At 43.7% G+C, this 27,661-nt stretch overlaps 2 protein-coding genes across 2 annotated transcripts in view; one reads left to right on the forward strand and one right to left on the reverse strand.

The window, feature by feature from the left end:
* CASP7 (caspase 7) overlaps positions 1–6,302 on the reverse strand; it is a 97,960-nt gene extending 91,658 nt beyond the window's left edge. The window contains exon 1 of the mRNA XM_089653064.1: positions 6,224–6,302. The gene's annotated coding sequence lies outside the window, so the exon portion shown is untranslated. The remainder of the gene's footprint in view (positions 1–6,223) is intronic.
* Positions 6,303–21,592: 15,290 nt separating this feature from the next.
* NRAP (nebulin related anchoring protein) overlaps positions 21,593–27,661 on the forward strand; it is a 151,171-nt gene continuing 145,102 nt past the window's right edge. Inside the window, exon 1 of the mRNA XM_089653065.1 lies at positions 21,593–21,831. Coding sequence (XP_089509191.1) covers positions 21,760–21,831 — 72 coding nt within the window. The 5' untranslated portion in view covers positions 21,593–21,759. The remainder of the gene's footprint in view (positions 21,832–27,661) is intronic.

The raw sequence follows: 27,661 nt of genomic DNA on the forward strand, positions 1-27,661 counted from the left end.
TTTGGTAAATCTAAGGGCTCATGTACACGGGACGTTGTTTGGAAAACTCTTCTGAACGATGGAAACTGACTGCTGGAAAACGTAGGTTAAAAAACGTCAGTTTAGCCGCGTTTGCATACCGCGTTTATGTACGTTTGCGTTTAGAAGCATTGTTTAAGATAACCTCAGGAGACCTTCCAAAATGCCCAGAATGCACTGAAAAACAGTAAAAAGTTTACTATTTCAGACATTTTGAGGGGAATAGAGAGAGCAGAAGCAGAGGGAGCAGTATGTGTTGAGATGACCTGTCTTTTCTGGTTGTATTCACTATGGATCCCATCATGAGCATAATGCGGCACAATCAATTTTCTCCTTCAGGCAAAACCTAAAACTGACTGCGCTGGTGTACCGGGTCCATTTGACTACATGGAAAATGCTTTGCATGCATTTCCGATGATGAAAAAAGGCTCTGGACAGCATCTGGATATGGAACAGTTAAAAAACACTTCTAAATGCAAATACTTATAGATGCGCTTAGCTGCGTTTACAAGCATTTCGCGTCTGAAACGCTGATAAAATCTACTCCTGAACGCAAGTTTGGTGCGTTAAAAAAAACAACTGTAAACTCAACTGCCTGTAAACGACGATGTGTACAATGATACATAGGAAATCATTAGGGAGGGTGGTGCTGAAAAAAAAAGAAAAAAAAAAAAAAAAACGCAGAAAAGCTCCTAAATGTGAGTTTATCAGCTGCAGTGTACTTAGCACTACTGAAGTCTCTCCGACTTTAGAAAAGGCTCCTGTCCTGCTTCAAGGCGACTTCTATCCAACTTGTGCCCATAGACTTTATGAAAGTTGCCTCCAAGTCGGATCCTTATCTATAGTATATTCATGTGATTTGGATCCGACATTACAGGAAGATTACCCTGAAAGTTGGTTCAAAGTCACATCAAAGTAGCACTCAAGTCGCCATGAAGTCGCACTGTAAGTTGTGCTGTCAAGTCACAGTAGTGTGAACTGAGACAAAAGGAAAATTGTATAATGTCTGCACATATATTGCATGACAGGTTCCTTTTCACAACCAAATCACACTTTTCAAGGCGGTTAAACTTTTTCCTTGTAACTTATCTCAACATGGCAGCCACTAGGAGGGGAAAGGTCTATCCAACAGGTTTGACAACTTTGTCAGGTTGCTCATTCCCCTGGAGACGTGGCGGGAATTGCCTATCCATGCTCCGTCCTCCTCTTCCATTTAAAGACATTCATTTTCTTATTAGAGGTATTTATACTGAGCTGACAATTTATACCGCACTTTACATATATTGTATGTTTATTTTCTGCCCTCATGGAGCTTACAATCTACTGTAAAGTCCCTATCTGACATTCATTCATACATACACATACTGGGGCCAATGTAGGCTAGGTCTACGCCTCTGTGTGTTGCGATTGATGCATTTTTCATTTTCGAACGCGTGTTTTTGATGCGTTCTACATTTTTTTTTGCCAATAGGAAAGTATTGACATTGACTGCACTTTCATTGTACTTTTATGCGACTTTTATGTGACTTTGGATGGGTGCGACTTGGATACACTTGGGTGCAACTTTAATGCTGCTTGAGTGCCAGAGAATTTAAAGTCGCACCAAAATCGCATCAGTCACACTACATGAACAGAACTTTCATACTTTCCTATTAACAAAAAAAAAAAAACAAAAGTTGCACCTATCCAAAGTTGCATCAATGTTGCCCCCATCCAAAGTCACTAATAAGTCACTAATAAAAAGCATTGACACTTTACTAATGGCACTGAGCAGGAAGGGGTTAACATGAGGGGCGATCAAAGGGATAACTGTGTGCCCTGTGTGTTTTACTAGGGAGACATGCTATGCAGATCAATACAAAGCAGCATGTCCTTGCTGACAGGAGAGACCTGGTTTGTTTACACACAGGTCTCTACCTTGCCAGCTTTACACGATGATCACCAGGTGCCGGCACGGAATCCCCAGTGATTGACATCCCTAGCCGCCAATGGTACCGCGGGTAGGGTGGTGTGCGTGAGCCCCCTACCCAGAAATGCAAATCACATATATATATATACACAGTTGCAAGAAAAAGTATGTGAACCCCTTGGGATTACGTGGAGTTTTGAGATACTTTTGTAACCCTTTCCAGCTTCATGCAAGTCAACAATTTTTGATCGTAGGTCTTCTGAGAGCTCTTTTCTGTGCGAGGCATGGTTCACATCAGACAGCGCTTCTTGAAACCAGTAAACCCAAAACAGGTGTGTGTTTTTTAAGGGCAGGACAACTGTCAGCAACACATCCAATATCATCACACTGATTGGAGTCAAGGTTGGCTCACTCCTGGCTCCAATTAGCTCTGGGAGAAGTCATTAAGCTAGGGCCTCACATACTTTTTCCTCCCTGCACTGTGAATGTTTACATGTTATGTGCAATTAAACCATGGCAACATCTAATGTTTGTGTAGTATTATGTTCAGCAGACTGTGTTCTTCTATTGTTGTGACTTAGATGACGTTCAGAGCACATTTTATGCCCAATTCATGCAAAACTCCATGTAATCCCAAGGGGTTCACATACTTTTTCTTGCAACTGTATATATATATATATATATATATATATATATATATATACACACACACACAGTGGGGCAAAAAAGTATTTAGTCAGCCACCAATTGTGCAAGTTCTCCCACTTAAAAAGATGAGAGAGGCCTGTAATTGGCATCATAGGTAGACCTCAACTATGAGAGACAAAATGAGAAAAAAAATCCAGACAATCACATTGGCTGATTTGGAAAGAATTTATTTGCAAATTATGGTGGAAAATAAGTATTTGGTCAATATCAAAAGTTCATCTCAATACTTTGTTATATATCCTTTGTTGGCAATGACAGAGGTCAAACGTTTCCTGTAAGTCTTCACAAGGTTGGCACACACTGTTGCTGGTATGTTGGCCCATCCTCCATGCAGATCTCCTCTAGAGCAGTGATGTTTTGGGGCTGTCGCTGGGCAACACGGACTTTCAACTCCCTCCAAAGGTTTTCTATGGGGTTGAGATCTGGAGACTGGCTAGGCCACTCCAGGACCTTGAAATGCTTCTTACGAAGCCACTCCTTCGTTGCCCGGGCGGTATGTTTGGGATCATTGTCATGTTGGAAGACCCAGCCACGTTTCATCTTCATGCCCTTGCTGATGGAAGGAGGTTTGCACTCAAAATCTCACGATACATGGCTCCATTCATTCTGTCCTGTACATGGATCAGTCGTCCTGGTCCCTTTGCGGAGAAACAGCCCCAAAGCATGATGTTGCCACCCCCATGCTTCACAGTAGGTATGGTGTTCTTTGGATGCAACTCGGCATTCTCTCTCCTTCAAACATGACGAGTTGTGTTTCTACCAAACAGTTCTATTTTGGTTTCATCTGACCATATGACATTCTCCCAATCCTCTTCTGGATCACCCAAATGCTCTCTAGCAAACTTCAGATGGGCCCGGCCATGTACTGGCTTAAGCAGGGGGACACGTCTGGCACTGCAGGATCTGAGTCCCTGGCGGCGTAGTGTGTTACTGATGGTAGCCTTTGTTACGTTGGTCCCAGCTCTCTGCAGGTCATTTACTAGGTCCCCCCGTGTGGTCCTGGGATTTTTGCTCACCGTTCTTGTGATCAGTTTGACCCCACGGGGTGAGATCTTGTGTGGAGCCCCAGATCGAGGGAGATTATCAGTGGTCTTGTATGTCTTCCATTTTCTAATTATTGCTCCCACAGTTGATTTGTTCACACCAAGCTGCTTGCCTATTGCAGATTCAGTCTTCCCAGCCTGGTGCAGGTCTACAATTTTGTTTCTGGTATCCTTCGACAGCTCTTTGGTCTTCACCATAGTGGAGTTTGGAGTGTGACTGTTTGAGGTTGTGGACAGGTGTCTTTTATACTGATAACAAGTTCAAACTGGTGCCACTGATACAGGTAATGAGTGCAGGACAGGGGAACCTCTTAAAGAAGAAGGTACAGGTCTGTGAGAGCCAGAAATCTTGCTTGTTTGTAGGTGACCAAATACTTATTTTCCACCATAATTTGCAAATAAATTCTTTCCAAATCAGCCAATGTGATTGTCTGGATTTGTTTTCTCATTTTGTCTCTCATAGTTGAGGTCTACCTATGATGCCAATTACAGGCCTCTCATATCTTTGTAAGTGGGAGAACTTGCACAATTGGTGGCTGACTAAATACTTTTTTGCCCCACTGTATATCTATCTATATCACACACGATTTTACGCAGCCCTGCCGCCCTGTAGCAGTAGTTCTACTATAGGGTGGCGGGAAAGCGGACGCCCCGTTCACATCATGTTAACATCACGATTTGCATGCGATTCTGCATGTTGCATAGGGCATCCCTTCACTTGAATAGGGTGTCCTGTGCGTGTTGGTCGTCTAAAAAGAAGCTCCAGCACCTTTTTGGATGACATGCTTCACGCAATTTGTGAAGGTGTGGTTTGCCAAATGACAATCGCAGCCGATTCGCATCACGTTTGGGGTGCCATTGAAGGAAAATGATATCTAAATGCACTCAGCACATAGCGCTGTCATTGGCATGCAATTTGGAATCGCATGCAAAATTGCAGAAATTCTACTCGCGATCCCATTTTCTGAGATGCAATCGGGGCCTAAAAGCAGCAGATTTAAAACGTTGGAAAACGCCATTAATATGTTGTGAGATATTAGCGATTGGTTTTACTTGAACTGATGATCAATAATGGAGGTGGGGCCGGGTGTGGTCTGCTGCAGCCATTGAAAATCTCTCCTTTTCTAAAAATGATTTCTTTCACATTGTAACATTTTCACTTTCATTTTACGGGAAGGTAAGAGCCAGAGGAAGCGGCAGAGTTTCTGTTGACTGGAAAGGCCCAGATACACAGGTACTACCTACAGGGCTTGGCTGGCTGGGTTCTGTAGTTCCACAGCAAGTCCTATCCAGCACAGGCTCCCCGTCGGCCTCATTTACTCTCTCTGTTTATCCTGGTGACCACTGTCACTTCACGCTCCATTCACGCTTGTGCGACTTGTCATGCAACTTTGGACATAAAAATCGCCTGACAAGTCGCAGCCCATGTATTTTAATGTAAACCCTTCATATTCATGCGTCTAGCACCCCGGTCACACCGATCCCGACTATGAAGTCGCACGGTTTCAAAGTCACATGACATGCCGATTTGAGCTGCGAGTTGCAAGACATCTGACACAGATATCTATGCAAATCGCACCAAAAGTAGTGCATGTATTACTTTAGAAATTGGTGCAGCTCTGACCAAGTCGGAACCGCACCGCCATGACCGCTGTATGTGCGGACAACAGGGTGCGACTTGCCATTTGATTTGCAAGTCGTATGGCATGCAATTCGCATGCCAAGTCGTGCCCAGGGTGACCGGGGACTTAAGTGACTTTAAAAAGGTTCTTGCACTACTTTGATGTGACTTTCATGCAACTTGAGTGCCACAGACTGCAATGTAAACTCTTGGAAGTTGCATCTTAATGTTATCAAGGCGACAGTTGTGCAACAGTCACATCCAAACAAAGTCGCAATGGAAAGTGCAGGACTTTGGAGTCGCACAAGTGCCATTGCAGCCTTAGAGCCAGCAGAGCAGCATGGCGGCCAGGGAACTAGCATTCTCACCATGGAGGGGGATCCACCATTACACTTCTTTGCTAACTACCTTACTTTAGAAATTGGATATTGAAAGGACTTTACTGCTAAGAGCCCATTCCCACTTGTGCGACTTGTCGCATGACAAGCTGCACCGCATGTTTCCCAATGATTACCATTCATATCTGTGCGACTTCAAGTCACAGCGACCTGAAAATATTTCCTGCACTACTTTGGTCCAACTTTCATACCACTTGAGGGCCATAGACTTCAATGTAACCCCTCCAAAGTCACAGGAAAGTTGCACCTGAATGTTGTACATGCGACTTTGTAGAGCAGAAACAATCATCCGTGGTCAAAGCCAAAGTCGCAATGAAAATTGCACGATTTTGAAGTGTGAATGGAGCCTCAGGTATAAAGTGACCCTCCCCAGGAGAGATCTGCACCCAGGATGGACAGTTACTGCATGTCCTGGGAGTAGCGCCTGCATCTGGCACAGCACAGAAAGGGTTAATGCCAGGCTGCAGACGTTCGATCGTCAGACAATATCGATTAATAATAACGTTGTCATTTCGCGGTGCGTTACCTGTCCCGGATCAGATCGCTGCTTCCAATTCTTTGCCTTCGGCTCACACTTGTCGAAGTTTCATTTTGTTGGCTCCGCCCATGTAGGAAGTTTGTTGAGTTTGTGACTTCCTCCCTTCCCCCCACCTTCTGACAGCGAGGGCTGTCTATGGGCCTCCTATACATAGATAGGTATACATAGATAGGTGGTCCCGGAAGAAGGGGGCTCACCCCGAAAGCTTGTCCTGAAAATGTGGATGTTAGTGCAAATAAAGAAAGAAAGGGCTTGATGGTGTATTGATACAGATGGATACAAAGTAGAATCATTGGGGAGAGGCGACCAATCACAGCGGAGCCCTGGGCGACTGTCAGTAGATGGAACGTGAACTAGGGGCACAGAGAGAAGCACACGGCCAATATGGTACTACAAGTCCCAGCAGCCCCAGTGTCCAGAGAGCAGCACACAGCCAATATGGTACTACAAGTCCCAGCAGCCCCAGTGTCCAGAGAGAAGCACAGGGCCAATATGGTACTACAAGTCCCAGCAGCCCCAGTGTCCAGAGAGAAGCACAGGGCCAATATGGCACTAGCAGTCCCAGCAGCCCCAGTGTCCAGAGAGAAACACACAGCCAATATGGTACTAGAAGTCCCAGCAGTCCCAGTGTCCAGAGAGAAACACACAGCCAATATGGTACTAGAAGTCCCAGCAGTCCCAGTGTCCAGAGAGCAGCACACAGCCAATATGGTACTAGAAGTCCCAGCAGTCCCAGTGTCCAGAGAGCAGCAGACAGCCAATATGGTACTACAAGTCCCAGCACTCCCAGTGTCCAGAGAGCAGCACACAGCCAATATGGTACTAGAAGTCCCAGCAGTCCCAGTGTCCAGAGAGCAGCACACAGCCAATATGGTACTAGAAGTCCCAGCAGTCCCAGTGTCCAGAGAGCAGCACACAGCCAATATGATACTACAAGTCCCAGCAGCCCCAGTGTCCAGAGAGAAACACACAGCCAATACAGAAGTAGAAGTCCCAGCAGTCCCAGTGTCCAGAGAGCAGCACACAGCCAATATGGTAGTACAAGTCCCAGCAGTCCCAGTGTCCAGAGAGCAGCAGCCAGCCAATATGGTACTACAAGTCCCAGCAGTCCCAGTGTCCAGAGAGCAGCACACGGCCAATATGGTTCTAGAAGTCCCAGCAGTCCCAGTGTCCAGAGGGCAGCACACAGCCAATATGGTACTACAAGTCCCAGCAGTCCCAGTGTCCAGACAGAAACACACAGCCAATACAGAACTAGAAGTCCCAGCAGTCCCAGTGTTCAGATAACAGCACAGAGCAAATATGGTACTACAAGTCCCAGCAGCCCCAGTCTCCAGAGAGCAGCACAGGGCCAGTGTGGAACTATAGGTCCTAGCGCTCAGATAGCAGCACACAGCCAATACAGAACTATAAATCCTAGCAGTCCCAGTAGCCAGAGAGCAGCACACAGTGAATACAGAACTACATGTAGCAGCAGTCCCAGTGTTCAAATAGCTGCACACAGTCAATACAGAAGCACAAGTACCAGACGGCCCAGTGTCTTGATAGCAGCACTCAGCCAATACAGAACTAGAAGTCCCAGCAGTCCCAGTGTCCAGACAGAAACACACAGCCAATACAGAACTAGAAGTCCCAGCAGTCCCAGTGTCCAGACAGAAACACACAGCCAATACAGAACTAGAAGTCCCAGCAGTCCCAGTGTTCAGATAACAGCACAGAGCAAATATGGTACTACAAGCCCCAGCAGTCCCAGTCTCCCCAGAGCAGCAAAGGGCCAATATGGAGCTACAAGTCCCAGTGTCCAGTTAGCAGCACACAACCAATACAGAACTATATGTACCAGCAGTCCCAGTGTCCAGTTAGCAGCACACAACCAATACAGAAGTACAAGTACCAGACATCCCAGGGTCTAGATAGCAGCACACAGTCAATATGGAACTCCAAGTCCCAGTGTCTAATTAGCACCACACAGCCAACATGGGATTAAAAGCAATCACAGTGTCCACGGAGCAGCACACAGCCAATATGGGACTACAGGTCTCAGAGTCTAGAAAGCAGCACAGAGACAATATGGAACTACAAGTCCCAGCGTCCAGAGAGCAGCACAGGGCCAGTGTGGAACTATAGGTCCCAGTACTCAGCAGCATACAGCCAATATGGAAGTACAAGTCCCAGCAATCCCAGTGTCCAGAGAGCCGCACAGAGCAGATATGGAAGTACAACTCCCACTGTCCAGATAGCAGCACACAGCTAATACAGAACTACAAGTCCCAACATTCCCAGTGTCCAGATAGCAACACACAGCTAATACAGAACTACAAGTCCCAACAATCCCAGTGTCCAGATAGCAACACACAGCTAATACAGAACTACAAGTCCCAACATTCCCAGTGTCCAGATAGCAACACACAGCTAATACAGAACTACAAGTCCCAACATTCCCAGTGTCCAGATAGCAGCAATCAGCCATTGTAGAACTACAAGCAAGTCCCAGCAGTTCTAGACTTCTTCAAGGTTGTTAAAGCACAACTCCACCCAAAAGGGGAAGTTCCGCTTTAAGCCTTTGTCCCCGCTCCCCATTAAAGATTGGCACGTTTGGGGAGGGAGTACCTGAATTTGACAGGTACCCGCTCCCACTTCCACTGTGTCCTCCCTCCCCATAGTCTTATGGAACACAAGACAGGTCCCAGAAGACTACGGGGGGCCATTCACAAAGCACAGCGCTTCTCGCACATGCACAGTGGGTACCCATCTGTGAATCCGCAAGCTGTCACAGCCGGGTGCCAACACTGAAGATGCCGGCGCCGGGGAGAGAAGACGGCCGGTGAAACCAGCGGTGGTGAGGACACTGCTGGATCGAGGGACAGGTAAGTGGTAGCTGCTGACTTTAATTTTTCTTTCAGCTGGAACTCTGCTTTAACCCCTTGCCCTCCTGAGGATTTCCCCCCCTTCCTGACCAGGCCATTCTTTGCGATACAGCGCTACGTTACTTTAACTGACAATTGCGCGGTCATGCAGCTCTGCACCCAAATGAAATTTACTTCCTTCTTTCCCACAAATTGAGCTTTCTTTTGGTGGTCATTGATCACCTGTGTGTTTTTCATTTTTTGTACTATAAACAAAAAAAGACCGGCAATTTTGAGAAAATAAAAATTTTTGGACTTTTTGCTATTAAACATATCCAGTAAAAAAATGTTTTAAATCAAATTTCGTCATAAATTTGGGTCTAAATGTATTCTGTGACATGTCTTTGCTAAAAAAACAAAATCCCAATACGTGTAAATTAATTGGTTTATGTGAAAGTTATACAAATGGCGGCATAGATACTGGGATTTGATTTTTTATACTAGTAATGGCGGCGATCATTGAGTCCTACAAATGCGTCAGCCTGTGGATTTTTCACTGTTCTGTTACATCTTGTTGTTTGTGGACTGTTTGTGCCGTACTCATGAGATGATCTTGTACTTTTAATCACTTTGTGAGCATAATACTTACCTTATTACACATTAAAGTGTTACTAAACCCACAACAGTACAATCAGTCTGTATATGCAGTAAAGCATGCTTGTTATACTCACTGTGGAACCTAAGGGGTTAATCCTCTGCATTGTGTAAAAAGGCTGTTTGATCCTGTCTTCTCTGCCCCTCCTCTTGTTGAAATGACCACCTGAATCCATAGTCACATGCTCAGTTTGGTGTGTATTGCTAAAAAGGTTTTTTTTTTCTTGGGAGAGTGCATGTGATCAGCAAAAGGCCAATCAGCACTGTCCAGCCAGAGGTCAGGGGTTTCACATCCTCCTAGCGCAGAAAGAAAACTCCTCCTACAAGCTTTAACCAGTGCTCAGCCGATGTCCATGTTCTGTGGGAGACCGGATATAGTGAATGCAGGGCCCGGGGAGACCGGATATAGTGAATGCGGGGTCCGGGGAGACCAGATATAGTGAATGCAGGGTCCGGGGAGACTGGATATAGTGAATGCAGGGGCCTGGGAGACCAGATATAGTGAATGCAGGGGCCTGGGAGACCAGATATAGTGAATGCAGGGTCCGGGGAGACCAGATATAGTGAATGCAGGGTCCGGGGAGACCGGATATAGTGAATGCAGGGTCCGGGGAGACCAGATATAGTGAATGCAGGGTCTGGGGAGACCAGATATAGTGAATGCAGGGTCCGGGGAGACCAGATATAGTGAATGCAGGGTCTGGGGAGACCGGATATAGTGAATGCAGGGTCCAGGGAGACCGGATATAGTGAATGCAGGGTCCTGGGAGACCGGATATAGTGAATGCAGGGTCCGGGGAGACCAGATATAGTGAATGCAGGGTCCGGGGAGACCAGATATAGTGAATGCAGGGTCCTGGGAGACCAGATATAGTGACTGCAGGGTCTGGGGAGACCAGATATAGTGAATGCAGGGTCCGGGGAGACCAGATATAGTGAATGCAGGGTCCGGGGAGACCAGATATAGTGAATGCAGGGTCCTGGGAGACCAGATATAGTGAATGCAGGGTCCTGGGTTTAGTAACACTTTAAGTACTTTAACCACTTGCCTACAGGGCACTTATACCCCTTCCTGCCCAGGCCAATTTCCAGCTTTCAGCGCTGTTGCATTTTGAATGACAATTGCGCGGTCATGCAACACTGTACCCATATGAAACTTTTATCATTTTTTTTGTGACAGATAGAGCTTTCTTTTGGTGGTATTTAATCACCTCTGGGTTTTTTATTTTCTCTTAAACAAACCAAAAACCACTGAAACTTTTTTTTTAAAAAAAGTTTTTTCTTAGTTTTTGTTATAAAATGTTGTAAATAAGTGATTTTTCTCCTTCACTGATGTGCGCTAATGAGGCTGCAGTGATGGGCACTGATAGGCTGCACTGATGGACACTGATAGGTGGCACTGATGCGCACTGATGAGGAGGCACTGGTAGGTGGCAATGATGGGCATTGACAGGCATCACTGATGGGCACTGAAAGGCAGCACTCATATATGGCACTGATAGGTGGCACTTTTAGGCAGCACTGACTGGCACTGATAGGCGGCACTGATTGGCACTGCTAGGCGGCACTGATAGGCAGCACTGATGCACACTGATAGGTGGCACTGACTGGCACTGATGGGTGACACTGAAAAGCAACTCAGATGGGCACTGATATGTGGCATTGATGTGGCAGTGATGAGCACTGAGAGCTGGCACTGATGTGCACTGACAGGTCTACTGCTGGGGCTACACAGATCATCAGGGCATACTGATCATCAGTGCTCTGATGATCAGTGTAAATGTCCCCTCCGAGGAATGCCGATTACCGGCTCTCCTCTCCTCTGTCAGCATGACAGCTCGTGGGGAGAGAAATGCCGGTAACCGGCATTTCCCTGTTTACATGTGATCAGCTGTGATTGGACACAGCTGATCACATGACTGAGCCGACATCTTTGGCTCTTTCCGTGGATTGGTGATCCGCTGTGTCCGAGGGACACAGCGCACCGCCGATCGCCGCGCCGTGCATGCGTGGTTAGAATGGGAGGACGTCATATGATGTCCTCCCAGAACGAGAGAACCGCCTTGCGTCATATTACTATATGGCGGGCGGGAGGCAGTTAAAGGATAATGCACTAGGCCAGTGTTTGTTTATTGTTCTTGCAGTGCTTCCAGACTTCCCCAGTCTTGTGAGGACAGCATGGCGAGTGCACCCCATGAAGGCCAAGTTTTGACTGCAGCCTATTAACCCTTCTTGGGCCAACTCCCCAAGCACAGGAGGATTTCAATTTTTCCAGATCATCGACTTATAGCGGGACTGCGGTGGGCAATCTGACATGGGGGGAACTGACTTGGTGTCACTGACATCCCCAGTGCCACCAATACAGTGATCAGTGCTAATAAAAAGCACTGACACTGTACTAATGACATTGGGCAGGAAGGGGTTAACATCTGGGGCAATTGAAGGGTTACCTGTGTGCTGTGTGCCATTTCACTATGGGGGCTGTGTGTCTGTTTCACTGTAAGCACACTGCTTTGTATTGCTGTGATATAGATAGCCATACAAAGCAGTGTGCAGGAGCTGACAGGGGAGAAATCTGTGTTGTTTATACACAGGTCTCTCCCCCTTTGGTGATACTCGTCGATCACCAGGTGACATCCTAGGCCGCGAATGGCAGCGTGCACCCCCTACCTGGAACTGAAAAATCACGTACATATACGTGATTTTGCGCATCCGTGCCGCCCTGTAGCAGTATTTCTGTTATAGGGCAGCGTGGAACTGGTAAAGGAAAAGGTGATGCTGGCACCCACTGAATCCCTAGCTACCAGTGATGTCATCCAGCCCCATTCACTTTTATAGGGGGACCCTACTACAAAAAAAAAGCAAAAGTAAAATGTAATAAGAAAAAAAGTGTGGGGTTCCCCCAGATATCCACAGCTGACCCATACAGTCTGGCAGGCCATTCCCTCAACATGGGGGGGTACCCATGCTGTTGAGGACAAGGGTCTCTTCCCATAACCCTGGTCCAGGGGTGGACTGTCCATTTGGAAACTCGGGCACTGCCCGAGGGCCCGGGGTCAGTAGGGGGCCCCATGAGATGCCCCTCGTACCTTTTTCATAGGCTTTTTTGAGTTTGGGCAAGGACACAGGGGCCCCATGATCCCCTATTGCACGGGGGCCCCATGAGTTATCAGTCCGCCCCTGCCCTGGTCCATTGATTGTGGGGGTGTCCTGGCAGGGTACTTAGCAGAATCTGAAAGACACCATCACTCATGTTGTACATCGATGCAGATCCGCGTTAACTTCTTCCCTACTGCGCTATAGCCGAAGGACAGCTACAGTGCGGTTGTCTAGTTCTGGGGCGACGTTCATGGAAGTCATTCCAGAACACGCCCCCTGCGCACCCCCGGCGGCACGCACCTGGCGCCGCCGGTGATACGGTAAACGGCCAATCACAACTGCTTTTTACCATATGATCAGCTGTGTCCAATGACACAGCGATCACTGGGTAAATACAGTTGCCAGTTATAGGCTGCACTTTCCTCGCGCTGTCACAGCTTGAGGAAAGTACTGCTGACAACCGGCAATTGTCAGAGAAGTGATCGGCACTGATGATTAGTGCCCTGATGATCAGTGCTCAGCAGTGCCGCCCACCTGTGCCTATTAGTGCCACCCACCTGTACCCATCAGTACCACCCACCTGTGCCCTGCAGTGCCTAGCAGTGCCACCCACCTGTGCCCAGCAGTGCCTAGCAGTGCCAACCACCTGTGCCCAGCAGTGCCAACCACCTGTGCCCAGCAGTGCCACCCACCTGTGCCCATCAGTGCCACCCATCAGTGCTGCCGAGCAGTGCCCAGCAGTGCCGTCAGTCAGTACCACCCATCAGTGCTGCCTATCAGTGCCGTCTATCAGCGCAGCATCATCAGTGCCAGCTCATCAGTGCTGCCTATCAGTGCCCATCAGTGCTGCCTATCCATGCCACCTCATCAGTGCCTCCTATCAGTGCTGCCTATCAGTGCCTCCTATCAGTACCGACTATCAGTGCCCATCAGTTCTGCCTATCAGTGCCGACTATCAGTACCGACTATCAGTGCCCATCAGTGCTGCCTATCAGTGCCTCCTATCAGTACCGACTATCAGTGCCCATCAGTGCTGCCTATTAGTGCAGCCTCATCAACGCACATCCGTGAAGGAGAAAAATTACCTGTTTGCAAAACTGTGTAATAGAAACAAAGAAAACCTTTTTTTCAAATGTTTTGATTTTTTTTTGGTATATAACACAAAAATAAAACCCCCAGCGGTGATTAAATACCACCAAAAGAAAGTTCTATTTGTGTGAAAAAAATGATAACATTTCATATGGGTACAGTGTTGCATAACCGCGCAATTGTCATTCTAAATGCGACAGCTGAAAATTGACCTGGACAGGAAGGGGGTGACAGTGCCCTGTAGGCAAGTGGTTAAGGTGGTTGTAAAAGTCCATAAACATGTTAAACTCACCTGCTTTGTACGAAGGTTTTGCACAGAATGGCCCTGAACCTCCTCTTCTGGGGGCCAAACTCCCTCCAACCTTGATGAGGTGTCTCAAAGTATGCTAACCAGCTTTTCATTAGTCATAATCCAAGTGAGTATGCTCTTCATCACCGCCAGGTCAACCAGAGGCTTTTTCCAAGAGGTAACAATAGTTATTTTAGCTGCCAGGAACATAAAAAAAATGAGGCTGCATTCACACTTGAGAGATTTGTAGCTTGAAGCTTGAAGTTCAAATGTAAAAAAATCAATTGTTCTCTATGGTGCCTGTTCACACCTGAGCGCGTGTATAGGCACCACAGAGAACAATTGTTTTTTTATATGTGAGCTTCATGCTTTGAGCTTCAAGCTACAAATTGCTCAAGTGTTAATGCAGCCTTAGAGTCTAAGCATGTTGAGGCGCCCCTTCTACAGGTTTATTAGGAAAGACTATTTTGGGGTCCTTAATAACATTTACCATAGTAATGGAATTTATCGGGGTGTGAACTTTTATCCAGAAACGCTTGACTTTGCCACAAGACTACCACATGTGAACCATCGAACCCACTTGTCCACAGAGTGCATTCTGGAAAGGCGTTCAGATACCAGGTACCAAAAATTGTACATTTTGATGTGACACTGAAAACAGTAAGAAACAAAACTATTTAAAACAAAACAAAAAAAAAAGAAATGAAACATGAACAGAAAACAAAAATATAAATAAAAATAGAGCAGAAAAAAAAGCTAAAGGGAAAAAAGGAGGAAGGAGATTATTAACCACTTCAGGTCCGGACACTTTCACCCCCTTCCTGTCCAGGGCAATTTTCAGCTTTCAGTGCTATCACGCTTTGAATGACAATTGCGCGGTCATGCAACACTGTACCCATATGAATTTTTTAGCATTTTTTTGAGACAGATAAAACTTTGTTTTGATGGTATTTATTTACCACTGGGATTTTTATTTTTTTGCTATATAAATGAAAAAGTCCAAACATTTTGAAAAAAAGTGTTTTTCTTATAAAATTTTGCAAATAAATAATCTTTCTTCATAAATCTTGGCCAAAATGTATTCAGCTATCTTTGTAGTAAAAAAAAAAAAAACCCAAATTAGTTAATAACCAAAAATTACATTTTTATTATTTTTTTATTTTTTTTAAATATTATTTACTTATTTACATACTGTCACCCTAGCAGTACAGTGTCACACCATAGTGACATTGTACTACTTGTGGGGGGTTATGAAGATTTTTTTTACACTGATTGCTTTTACACCCATAAAGGCTGTAAAAGCAATCATTTCTCCTTCTCTCTGGCTGCATTCTTGCAGCCATTGAAAAATACTGTGTGAGCTGTGATTGGTCACAGCTTGTCACATGGTACAAGGCTGTTGTGAATAGCCCTGTACCATGTGATCTCTGTGACCATTCACAGATTTCACTTTACTAGTAGTAAGCAATGATGTCAGAAGGGACATCTTGCTTGCTACTCTTCATGTGATCCCTGATTGGCCAATCAGTGATCACATGATTGGGACCTCACACAGAGGTCCTGTACAATGATTGGTGTTCCGGATCGCGGTGCTGTGTGCTCCCAGGGAGCATGCACAAGCAGGGCCACCCGCCCTTGCACTCCCTGCACTCCCGTTGGGCTGTTTATATACATGGGCCGGACGGGAAGTAGTTAAGGCTGATTGTGGTTAACTAAAGATTCTGGTGACCACTCTAAAAATATGGATTCTCTTCCTTCTCTGTCATGATGACAATAACCACCAAAATAAATCAAGAGGGTGACTTCCTAAGATGAAAGAAAAGGAGAGCTAGAAATAGACTTTATTTGCCTGTGCAGAGAAGGAAGTTATCATGGCTTTCCAGAGACTTGGGCAGTCAATGTGTACATGGTATATTATCTGTGCGTCATCTGTCTGTCACTGGATAGCCGGGAAGTCACATTCTGAGATCACCATCCCCACTCCATTCTCCTCCGGTGACATCACGGCTTCCCAAGTCACAGCTCCAGGCTGAGCCGGTGATAACACAATCACATCTTGTGGCAGAAAGTACAGAGTGACTTCATATGCTGAGCATGTCCCCAGCCCAAACCAGGGGGGTAGCTAAGATTTATTCTATCCAGGATTATTCAGCCTGAAGAACCTTCCAGGAGAGCTCTGATCTTCGCCAACTTGCACAGCAATGCCACCTGAATAGCAGATATTTTGAAAACGTTTTTAAGGGTTCTCCAAGCCACTTCTTCAGTTCTAATGAGTGTTGGGAAGATACCCCAACATTTATATCCATACAAGTAGCCCAGACACCTTCATCTAATCACCATGGAAGGCATCAAGGCGTTGCTCCTTGGTGGTCCAAGAACAGAAGGTGTGAAAGTTGTGGAACCATCCTGTTCTAGTTACATCATCCCATCCTTGGTGTCAAGAAGTCTGCATAGGTGTCAACCATTCTATTAACATGGCTAAAGGGGTGGGGTGGGAATTTTGTCAAATAGCTGGAGTAGAGATGTTAAAACGGTATTATGTGTACATTGAAGGCCTCTCCCCCTGTTCAGGGATGGCTGTTCCAGTTTGACATAGACGGGCTCTATCATGCCTCTTGCAATTCAGCCCAATGCACCTGTGTTACAGAATATCATCATGTATGGACCACTGTGTGGAGTTCCCAAGACCAGAGTCAGGTGCAATTTCCCATGTGCCAAGGTGTGCTGGCAGACCTTTCAAAAAGAATATGCTGACTTAATGTGTGACTTAGAGCTGAACTCCAAGTAAAAGGTTACCCTGGTAATGGGGCTCCTTCCACACAGCATGGGTTAAATGCTCATTTTAATCTAAGGAACATTAAAAAGCAGTTTTATTTACCTTATCTCTTGCTCCTGCAAGCTTCCTCCCAGCTGCACGACCAGTCCCCTGAAGAGCTGCACGACCAGTCCCCTGAAGAGGCTTCTCTTTGCTGCTCAGTTGGTTGCAGTTCTCTGTCGTCATCACGTTCAATGGAGGATCAGCAGTCCTGCAGTAGAGGAGGATGGCAAGGGCCTGTAGCCAACCTGGATGGTCAGACAAAAGAGGAATGAACCATCTACCAGGGTAGCAAGGCATAAGACAAGTAAAACTACCTTTTGGGGCCACAAGGTCCTATTGTGTTATGGCTATGTACACGCTACATCAATGCTTGACAACAGATGGTACCCCATATGGAAGATAAATATATTTGAAATATATTTTAAAAATATTCTTCCAAAATATATTGCTATATATTTGAAATACTACAATTTTGTCCATATTTAATATATTTCAAAATATATTACAATAAATAAATAAATATTCCTTGAACAAAAGTAACAGCGATACTTGGTATCTCTCTATCTTGTGTCTGAACAAGGATTATAAACAATGTTATTTTGTATCTCTTTATCTTGTGTCTGATCAATGTTTATAAACACTGTTACTTTGTATCTCTTTACTTTGTGTCTGAACAACGTTTTTGAACAATGTTACTTTGTATCTCTTTATCTTGTGTCTCAGAAACATTTATAAACAATTTTACTTTGTATCTCTTTTATCCTGTGTCTGAACAATGTTTATGAACCATGTTACTTTGTATCTCTTTATCTTGCGTCTGAACAATGTTTATAAACAATGTTACTTTGTATCTCTTTAAACTTGCATCTGAACGTTTATAAACAATGTTACTCTGCATCTCTTTATCTTGCATCTGAACAGATTTATAAACAATGTTACTTTGTATCTCTTTACTTACGTCTGAACAATGTTTCTAAACAATGTTACTTTGTATCTCTTTATCTTGCGTCTGAACAATGTTTATAAACACTGTTACTTTGTATCTCTTTAACTTGCGTCCGAACAACGTTTATAAACAATGTTACTCTGTATCTCTTTATCTTGCATCTGAACAGATTTATAAACAATGTTACTCTGTATCTCTTTATCTTGCATCTGAACAGGTTTATAAACAATGTTACTTTGTATCTCTTTATCTTACGTCTGAACAATGTTTCTAAACAATGTTACTTTGTATCTCTTTATCTTGTGTCAGAACAATGTTTATAAACAATGTTATTTTTTATATCTTTATCTTGTGTTTGTACAATTTTTATAAACACTGTTACGTTGTATCTCTTTATTTTGTGTCTGAACAACATTTTTGAACAATGTTACTTTGTATCTCATTTATCCTGTGTCTGAACAATGTTTATGAACAATGTTACTATGTATCTTTCTACTGTTGACCGTACACACTTCGATTTTATTAACCAAATGATTACCGACTTCATCAAAATGATTACTTCAGATTATATCAGAAACTGACTGAATAGCCATAGCTTCCTTCTGATAGAGGTAGACTTGGTTTAGATCAAAATGGATCCAGTGGAAAGTTATTAATAATTTTGCATCAATTGGCAGCACCACGACCATTCAGGCATAAATTTGATTGTATTTTGATCAATCAGCTAACATTCAATGAAATCTTCCAAGTATCGATCAATTGTGTTATTAACTGTATATCAATAATTTCTATCAGGAGAGATTTATTGGAAAATAAATTGATCATTTATTGATGCGTGAACGACCAACATATCTCAGGTCTGAACGTGTTTAGAAACACTGCATCTGTTTTTTTGACAGTAGCTTCTGTAATAGTCTCCATATTTATACAGAAACTCCTGGCTGTCATTTTGACATTTGGGAATTTTGGGCAAGGGGGGGGAGCATCAGCAGAAAGTAAGGACAAGATGTACTACATATGGACAAGGTTTATCATCCTATCAATATCTTTTTTTAAAACTCTATTGATAACTAAAGATCTATATAAGGAATCAGGACATCCTTCCTCCTGCTGGTGACCCCTCTACTGATAACTATTATTATTATTATACAGGATTTATATAGTTCAAAAAATTATGGATAGCGCCACAAAAAATAAAATAAAAACACTAAAGTGAAATAAAATATAAGCTGCAAAACCTAACCTTAAAAGGTGCATATATCTGTGAAAATATAGGTTTGCGCTCATATTACACAACCAAATATAGATATATCCACAATGTCTAAACATATAAAATAATTAATAGTGTCCAAATAAATTGTGAAAAGTATATATAAATATATGTGCCAAACAAAGTCCAAACACCAGTAAAGGATGATATTTTTCTTTGTGTCTTTAAACGATAACTATTGTCAGATAAGTATCTCAGTGTCCAAACAAATTCACCGTGAAAAATCCACCACCAGATAAATTGAATGAACTCACCAGAGCAATATGCTGATCAAATTATAAATCAGCATAAGCACTTTCTGCTCTGGGAGCGATACTCTGCAGGAGAATAATCAGCAATATTCGTATGGTCTGGGAGCAATACTCTGCAGGAGGATACTCAGCAAATGTGGAATATTTCTTTATGGTCATCGCCTCTTCATATACTCAGAACAGTACTCGGGAATCAAGAAAAGAAAAACTCATGGTGCAGTATCATTGAAACCATTTTATTAAAAAACAAACCATTGCACTCACAATCAGAGGTGTCCCAGCCGACACCAGCAAAATTAGCGTTTTCAGAATCAGAGACGAATCCAGCCTCCTCCAGCATACACAGACGATGACAGCTCAGGGAACGTTGTGATGTCACATACACAGGCTCCGCCCTACGCATTTCATCACCAGACATCCTCACCGCTCCCTGCTGAAGTCACGTGACCAGCGTGACGCAACGCGACGGTACCTGGGGAGGAACTTCCGGTACATGGTGACGTCAATTCCGGCGTGGTCGCCATATTGGAACACCTTTTTGAATACCCATGCAGTACACCCATAGCGTGAGGCAGAAAGCTGTCATTTTATGATCAAAACATGAGTGGGCATTTGTCTGTTACATGATATCCATATAAATATTAAACATAATTGCACTATGGAGGATCTTTTTGTCTTATTATGATGCTTTGTGGGAGAACGGTGTTGCTGATATCTATGTGGAGGAGGCTTTGAAAGAGGAGAATATACCACCATTGAGGGGGATCCTGTGAGGAATTAATACCTGTAAGGATCGGTGTGATCCCAAAAGTGAGCTGGCCCTTTGTGGTCAATGCAAGAAGGTGAGGGGGCATTTTGGCCACTAAAGGATTGACACTATTGCTGTGACCACCTACACATGTCATCACTTGTGTGTAATTTAAGTTCGAGCACATGTTATATATCATCATTTTGGACTCTAATATCTTTATTTGGGGGGTTTTCTATTTTATTATATGTATATATTTGTTTTTGTTAAGTGTGGTGTGTGACCAGGGGCGGACTGACAACTCATGGGGCCCCCGGGCAATAGGGGATCATGGAGCCCCTGTGTCCTTGCCCAAACTCAAAAAAGCCTATGAAAAAGGTACAAGGGGCATCTCATGGGGCCCCCTATTGACCCCGGGCCCTCGGGCACTGCCCAAGTTTCCAAATGGTCAATCCGCCCCTGTGTGTGACACTTAGCATGTTTTATATCCCTATAAAGGGGATTAACGTTTTGCACTCAAGCATTTAAGTATATTGGATCCCTCAATTGTGTGATATTTATTTATATTTCTACACTATTATCATTTTATTGCACTGATTGTGAGAAGATTGTAACACGTGATATTATCATTTTATTGGAGCATTTTATTTATTAAGCGCTACACTGTGTTTATATATATTTTGTCATTTGCACTTTATTGGGTCAAAGTTCTAGTGTCAGCAGCTTAGGGTTAGGGCCCCATTTAAGCGCAGGAAGATTGATTTATTACTAATGCCTGACGCCTGCTGACCTGACACAAAATAACTGCAAAACAGAATGACAGGTCTGGCAGATTATGGCTGTTACAAACAATATGGATATGACCATATATGGTCATTGGTGTCTGTGGGATCCCATGACATCATTAATCAAATGACCATATGGTTTTGAGAGGAATCTCAAACTTTAAAAAAAAAATTGCATTGTGTTTTCCCTTAAAATCCATATCACACACAAATTGTGTAGTATAGAATTTTTTTTTTGGGGGGAGGGGGGTTGCATGGAGTTCCCCTTAAAATTCATATCAGACCTGGAGAACTAATGATAAGTAAAGATCTATATAGGGGAACCAGAACCTCCTGCCTCATGTTGGTGATCCCTGTAGTGATGCAAAGAGAAGTCCAATTCTTGTGGGCATGACTGTGGAAGATACAATCGTATTATTACAGATGGCTCTGTTTACTCTTGTTACGTATATGGGTGACTTCACTCTCGTTTTTAGAATTAGCCGTCACTTACGAGGTGTCCCCCACCCCCTATAAAACGTTTAGCTGCCTCCGTCACAGGAGAACATAAATAGAACCTCTTCATAGCTTCCAGATTTAAGAAGTGGACACATCTGACTCTGCACGAAGGTCAGAGACAAACTGGGACATTAACAAGAGCAGATCTCAGCTGTCAGCCACCCTGCATTGCCTGGACTTACAACTTGTCCTGCCACTGTACTTCTGTTCCCCTGTACCACCAGATTCACCATGAACGTTGTGCCCTGTGCCCGCTGTGGATATGGGGTGTACCCGGCGGAGAAGATTAACTGCATCGACCAGGTCAGTGCCTGTTCTGGTGTCTCTTCTTCCTATATATTGGTTGCTACAATGTATGGAACAGGGGCGAACTGACCATTTGGAAACTCAGGCACTGCCCGAGGGCCCGGGGGCAGTAGGGGGCCCCATGAGATGCCCCTGGTATCTTTTTCATAGGCTATTTTGAGTTTGGGCAAGGACACAGGGGCCCCATGATCCCCTATTGCCCGGGGGCCCCATGAGTTGTCAGTCCACCCCTGGTATGGAAATGCTGAATTGTTTAGCATTCATATTACTTAGAGAAGAAAGAAAGAAAGAAAGAGAGAAAGAGAAAGAAAGAAAAAAAGAAAGAAAGAGAAAAAGAAAGAAAGAGAAAAAGAAAGAAAGAAAGAAAGAAAGAAAGAAAGAGAAAAAGAAAGAAAGAGGAAGAACTTTAACCCCATACTGCAGAATTGTTTAGCGTTCATATTATCTAGAGAGAAAAAAAGAAAGAAAGAAAGAAAGAGAGAGAAAGAGAAAGAAAGAAAGAAAGAGAGAGAAAGAGAGAGAAAGAAAGAAAGAAAAAGAAAGAAAGAAAGAGAGAGAGAGAAAGAGGAAGAACTTTAACCCCATACTGCAGAATTGTTTAGCGTTCATATTATTTAGAGAGAAAAAAAGAAAGAAAGAGAGAGAGAGAGAGAGAGAAAGAGAGAGAAAGAAAGAAAGAAAGAGAGAGAAAGAGAGAAAGAAAGAGAGAAAGAAAGAAAGAAAGAAAGAGAGAAAAAGAAAGAAAGAGGAAGAACTTTAACCCCATACTGCAGAATTGTTTAGCATTCATATTATTTAGAGAGAAAAAAAGAAAGAAAGAGAGAGAAAGAGAAAGAAAGAAAGAGAGAGAAAGAAAGAAAGAGAGAGAAAGAGGAAGAACTTTAACCCCATACTGCAGAATTGTTTAGCGTTCATATTATTTAGAGAGAAAAAAAGAAAGAAAGAAAGAGAGAGAAAGAGAAAGAAAGAAAGAAAGAAAGAAAGAAAACTATAACCCATTACAATGATATTCTCATATTTGCTCCCATTTGGTCTAATAAATATAACATTGTAAGTGTTTTGTTGTATCTATTCATTAAAGTGGTTGTAAGGCTCAGACATGAAATATGAACAAAGCATATCCCTCTATAGTGTGCACTTGTCTCAATCCAGAGCGCTAAGTGTCATTTCTGTCTGCTGCCTCATTCCTCTACTAATAGGAAGAGTCATTTCTGGCAAGTTTTCATGACACCAAGAGGAAAATGGTGACAGGGGAGGGCACAGCCTGTGATTGACAGCCTCTGTTCTTGTGAACTGTGTGGAGGGGAGGTGTGTCCCTTCCTTCCATTCAGCTCTCAGAGTTCCTATACAGTTTGTAGCTGCAGCTCTGAGAGATCCTGTGTAAATTCTGAACTTTGAATAGATATAGGGGACAGATGGCTGTAGATAAACAGGTGCAACCTATGTATCATCTCTGTGTATCACTTGAGGCCAGTCACTTCTCCAGGTATATATAATGGTTTACAACCAATTTAGGCTCAGAGAGCTGATAACTTTGTGTGCTGTTATCCTTTACATTGTTTCCAGTTATCTTTGGGGACTACAGAAGACTTCCCATCTATGTCATGGTGATGAGGAGAGGGGGAGGTGTTCTGTTACCCTAACACACATCCTGCCATAGGGGGACAACATTGACTCTCCTTAGATACAGTACAGTGAGTAATTTCACTCTAGAACAGGTAAAAATAAAGGGAAAAAGCCTGAAAATTGAGTTGGGTTTAGATACACAGTGGGGTTGATTTACTAAAACTGGAGAGTGCAACATCTGGTGCAGCTCTGCATAGAAACTAGTCAGCGTCTAACTTCAGCAAGCTTTGTTAAAAAAAAAAACCCTGGAAGCTGATTGGTTTATATGCAGAGTTGCACCAGATTTTGCACTCACCAGTTTTAGTAAATCACCCCCTTTTAAGTATATAAACATTTGTAAATCAGCCACTAGATGACTCCTGCTTTAAGAAAAGATAGCAAAAATGACTTTCAGCAATCATATTTGTAATCACATATAATATCCACTGATTGAAAGTACCTCATAGTCACTTTTCAGAAGAAACCTATTCTGATATATATATATATATATATATATAGGTGAAACTCGAATAATTAGAATATGGTGCAAAAGTTCATTTATTTCAGCAACTTAAAAGGTGAAACTAATATATGAGATAGACTCATTACATGCAAAGCAAGATAGTTCAAGCCGTGATTTGTCATCATTGTGATGATTATGGCTTACAGCTCATGAAAACCCCAAATCCACAATCCCAGAAAATGAGAATATTGTGAAAAGGTGCAATATTCTCGGCTCAAAGTGTTCCACTCTAATCAGCTAATTAACACCTGCAAAGGGTTCCTGAGCCTTTAAATGGTCTCTCAGTCTGGTTCAGTAGGAATCACAATCATGGGAAAGACTGCTGACCTGACAGTTGTGCAGAAAACCATCATGGACACCCTCCATAAGGAGGGAAAGCATCAAAAGGTAATTGCAAAAGATGTTGGATGTTCCCAAAGTGCTGTATGAAAGCACATTAATAGAAAGTTATGTGGAAGGGAAAAGTTTGGAAGAAAATGGTGCACAAGCAGCAGGGATGACCGCAGCCTGGAGAGGATTGTCAGGAAAAGGCCATTCAAAAGTGTTGGGGACTTTCACAAGGAGTGGACTGAGGCTGGAGTCAGTGCATCAAGAGTTACCACACACGCGGATCCTGGACATGGGCTTCAAATGTCGTATTCCTCTTGTCAAGCCGCTCCTGAACAACAAAGATCGTCAGAAGCGTCTTACCTGGGCTAAAGAAAAACAGACCTGGTCTGTTGCTCAGTGGTCCAAAGTCCTCTTTTCTGATGAGAGCAACTTTTGCATCTCATTTGGAAACCAAGGACCCCGAGTATGGAGGAAGAATGGAGAGGCACACACTGCAAGATGCTTGAAGTCCAGTGTGAAGTTTCCACAGTCTGTGTTGATTTGGGGAGCCATGTCATCTGCTGGTGTTGGTCCACTGAGCTTCATTAAGTCCAGGGTCAACGCAGCCGTCTACCAGGAGATTTTGGAGCACTTCATGCTTCCTTCCGCAGACAAGCTTTATGGGAATGCTGACTTCATTTTCCAGCAGGACTTGGCACCTGCCCACACTGCCAAAAGCACCAAATCCTGGTTCAATGATCGTGGGATTACTGTGCTTGATTGGCCAGCAAACTCGCCTGACCTGAACCCCATAGAGAATCATTTTAAAAGTTCTAGTTGTCTGGATTTCATTCTGATCCAGCAGTTTCAGTACATCTGGTGTCGTTGGTACAAAATCAGTACAGGGCCAGGACTTAGTGGTTTATGTATAACAAAATTGCTGTGCATGCTTCAACAGTCACACAACCATCACAAATAATCCCCATAATGTGTCTAATATATCTAACATATCTTGGACCCATTATGGGAGTAATGAAGTCATTTGCACAGCCATATACACTCACCGGCCACTTTATTACGTACACCTTGCTAGTACCGGGTTGGAACCCCTTTTGCCTTCAGAACTGTCTTAATTCTTCATTGCATAGATTCAACAAGGTGTTGGAAAAACATTCCTCAGAGATTTTGCTCCATATTGACATGAGTTACTGTTACCTTTCTGTCATCTCGAACCAGTCTTGCCCATTCTCCGCTGACCTCTGACATCAACAAGGGATTTTTGTCCACACAACTGCCGCTCACTGGATATTTTCTCTTTTTCGAACCATTCTCTTTAAACCCTAGAGATGGCTGTGTGTGAAAATCCCAGTAGATCAGCAGTTTTTTAAATACTAAGACCGTCTGATACCAACAACCATGCCACGTTCAAAGTCATTTAAATCCCCTTTCTTTCCCATTCTGATGCTCGGTTTGAACTTCAGCAAGTTGTCTTCACCACATCTAAATGCCTAAATGCATTGAGTTGCTGCCATGTGATTGGCTGATTAGCAAGTTGTTTTACCAAGCAATTGAACAGATGTATCTAATAAAGTGGCCGGTGGGTGTATATATATGCTATCATTGTAGTAGTGCTGATTACTACAGTGATTGTTAGCTTCCTCAACAGCCCATCAGGGATGAGATATGCATACTTACATTGTGCCAAGCTGGACCAATAACCAATGCAATAAAATCTTTCCTGAAGCTCAGCTTTAAACCCCAGGCTGGTAGTACAGAAACAGCAGTGTTCCCTTGTAGTCTGATTCCTGGATCTGCACAGAGCGGCTATTTCTGTCCTGGCTCTTTGTGTGTTTGGCCAACTTCATCCAGCTGCCTAACCCCCCATACACCTGATATATGATATGCTGCGTAGGACGCTCTGCAACACACACTCTACTAAAAACATAGACATTTTGCATTTATTGGGAACTTCCAGGGTGCCTCACTTGAAGGATCAACAGAAGGAGGAAGGAGGTCCTGATTCCTCTATAAAGATCTTTTCACTCGAGGGATCACCGTCAGGAGGAAGGAGGTCCTGATTCCTCTATATAGACCTTTAGTGATCACTAGAGGGATCACCAGCAGGAGGAAGGAGGTCCTGATTCCTCTATATAGACCTTTAGTGATCACTAGAGGGATCACCAGCAGAAGGAAAGAGGTCCTGATTCCTCTGTATAGACTTTTAGTGATCACTAGAGGGATCACCAGCAGGGGGAAGGAGGTCCTAATTCCTCTATAGAGATCTTTTCACTTGAGGGATCACCGTCAGGAGGAAGGAGGTCCTGATTCATCTATAGAGATCTTTAGTTATCACTAGAGGGGTCACCAGCAGGAGGAAGGAGGTCCTAATTCCTCTATAGAGATCTTTTCACTCGAGGGATCACCGTCAGGAGGAAGGAGGTCCTGATTCATCTATAGAGATCTTTAGTTATCACTAGAGGGATCACCAGCAGGAGGAAGGATTTCCTGATTCCTCTATATATAGATTTTTAGTTATCACTAGAAGGGTCACCAGCAGTAGGAAGGAGCCCTGATTCCTCTATATAGATATTTATTGATCACTAGAGGGATCACCGTCAGGAGGAAGGAGGTCCTGATTCCTCTATATAGACCTTTAGTGATCACTAGAGGGATCACCAGCAGGAGGAAGGAGGTCCTGATTCTTCTATATAGATCTTTACATATCACTAGAAGGATCACCAGCAGGAGGAAAGAGGCCCTGATTCCTCTATATATACATTTTTAGTTATCACTAGAAGGGTCACCAGCAGGAGGAAGGAGGTCCTGATTCCTCTATAGAGATCTTTTTACTAGAAGGATCCCCAGCAGGAGGAAAGAGGCCCTGATTCCTCTATATATACATTTTTAGTTATCACTAGAAGGGTCACCAGCAGGAGGAAGGAGGTCCTGATTCCTCTATAGAGATCTTTAGTTATCACTAAAGGGTCACCAGCAGGAGGAAGGAGGTCCTGATTCCTCTATATAGATATTTATTGATCACTAGAGGGATCCCCAGCAGAGCTCCTGATTCCTCTATATAGATATTTTCACTAGAAGGATCCCCAGCAGGAGGAAAGAGGCCCTGATTCCTCTATATATAGATTTTTAGTTATCACTAGAAGGGTCACCAGCAGGAGGAAGGAGGTCCTGATTCCTCTATATACAGTTGCAAGAAAAAGTATGTGAACCCCTTTGGGATTACGTGGAGTTTTGCATGAATTGGGCATAAAATGTGCTCTGAATGTCATCTAAGTCACAACAATAGAAGAACACAGTCTGCTGAACATAATACTACACAAACATTAGATGTTGCCATGGTTTAATTGCACATAACATGTAAACATTCACAGT

The sequence above is a fragment of the Staurois parvus genome, unplaced genomic scaffold (assembly GCF_062004578.1).
Source record: "Staurois parvus isolate SC_StPar_1 unplaced genomic scaffold, SC_StPar_1.0 ptg000697l, whole genome shotgun sequence".
Lineage (NCBI taxonomy): Eukaryota > Metazoa > Chordata > Amphibia > Anura > Ranidae > Staurois > Staurois parvus.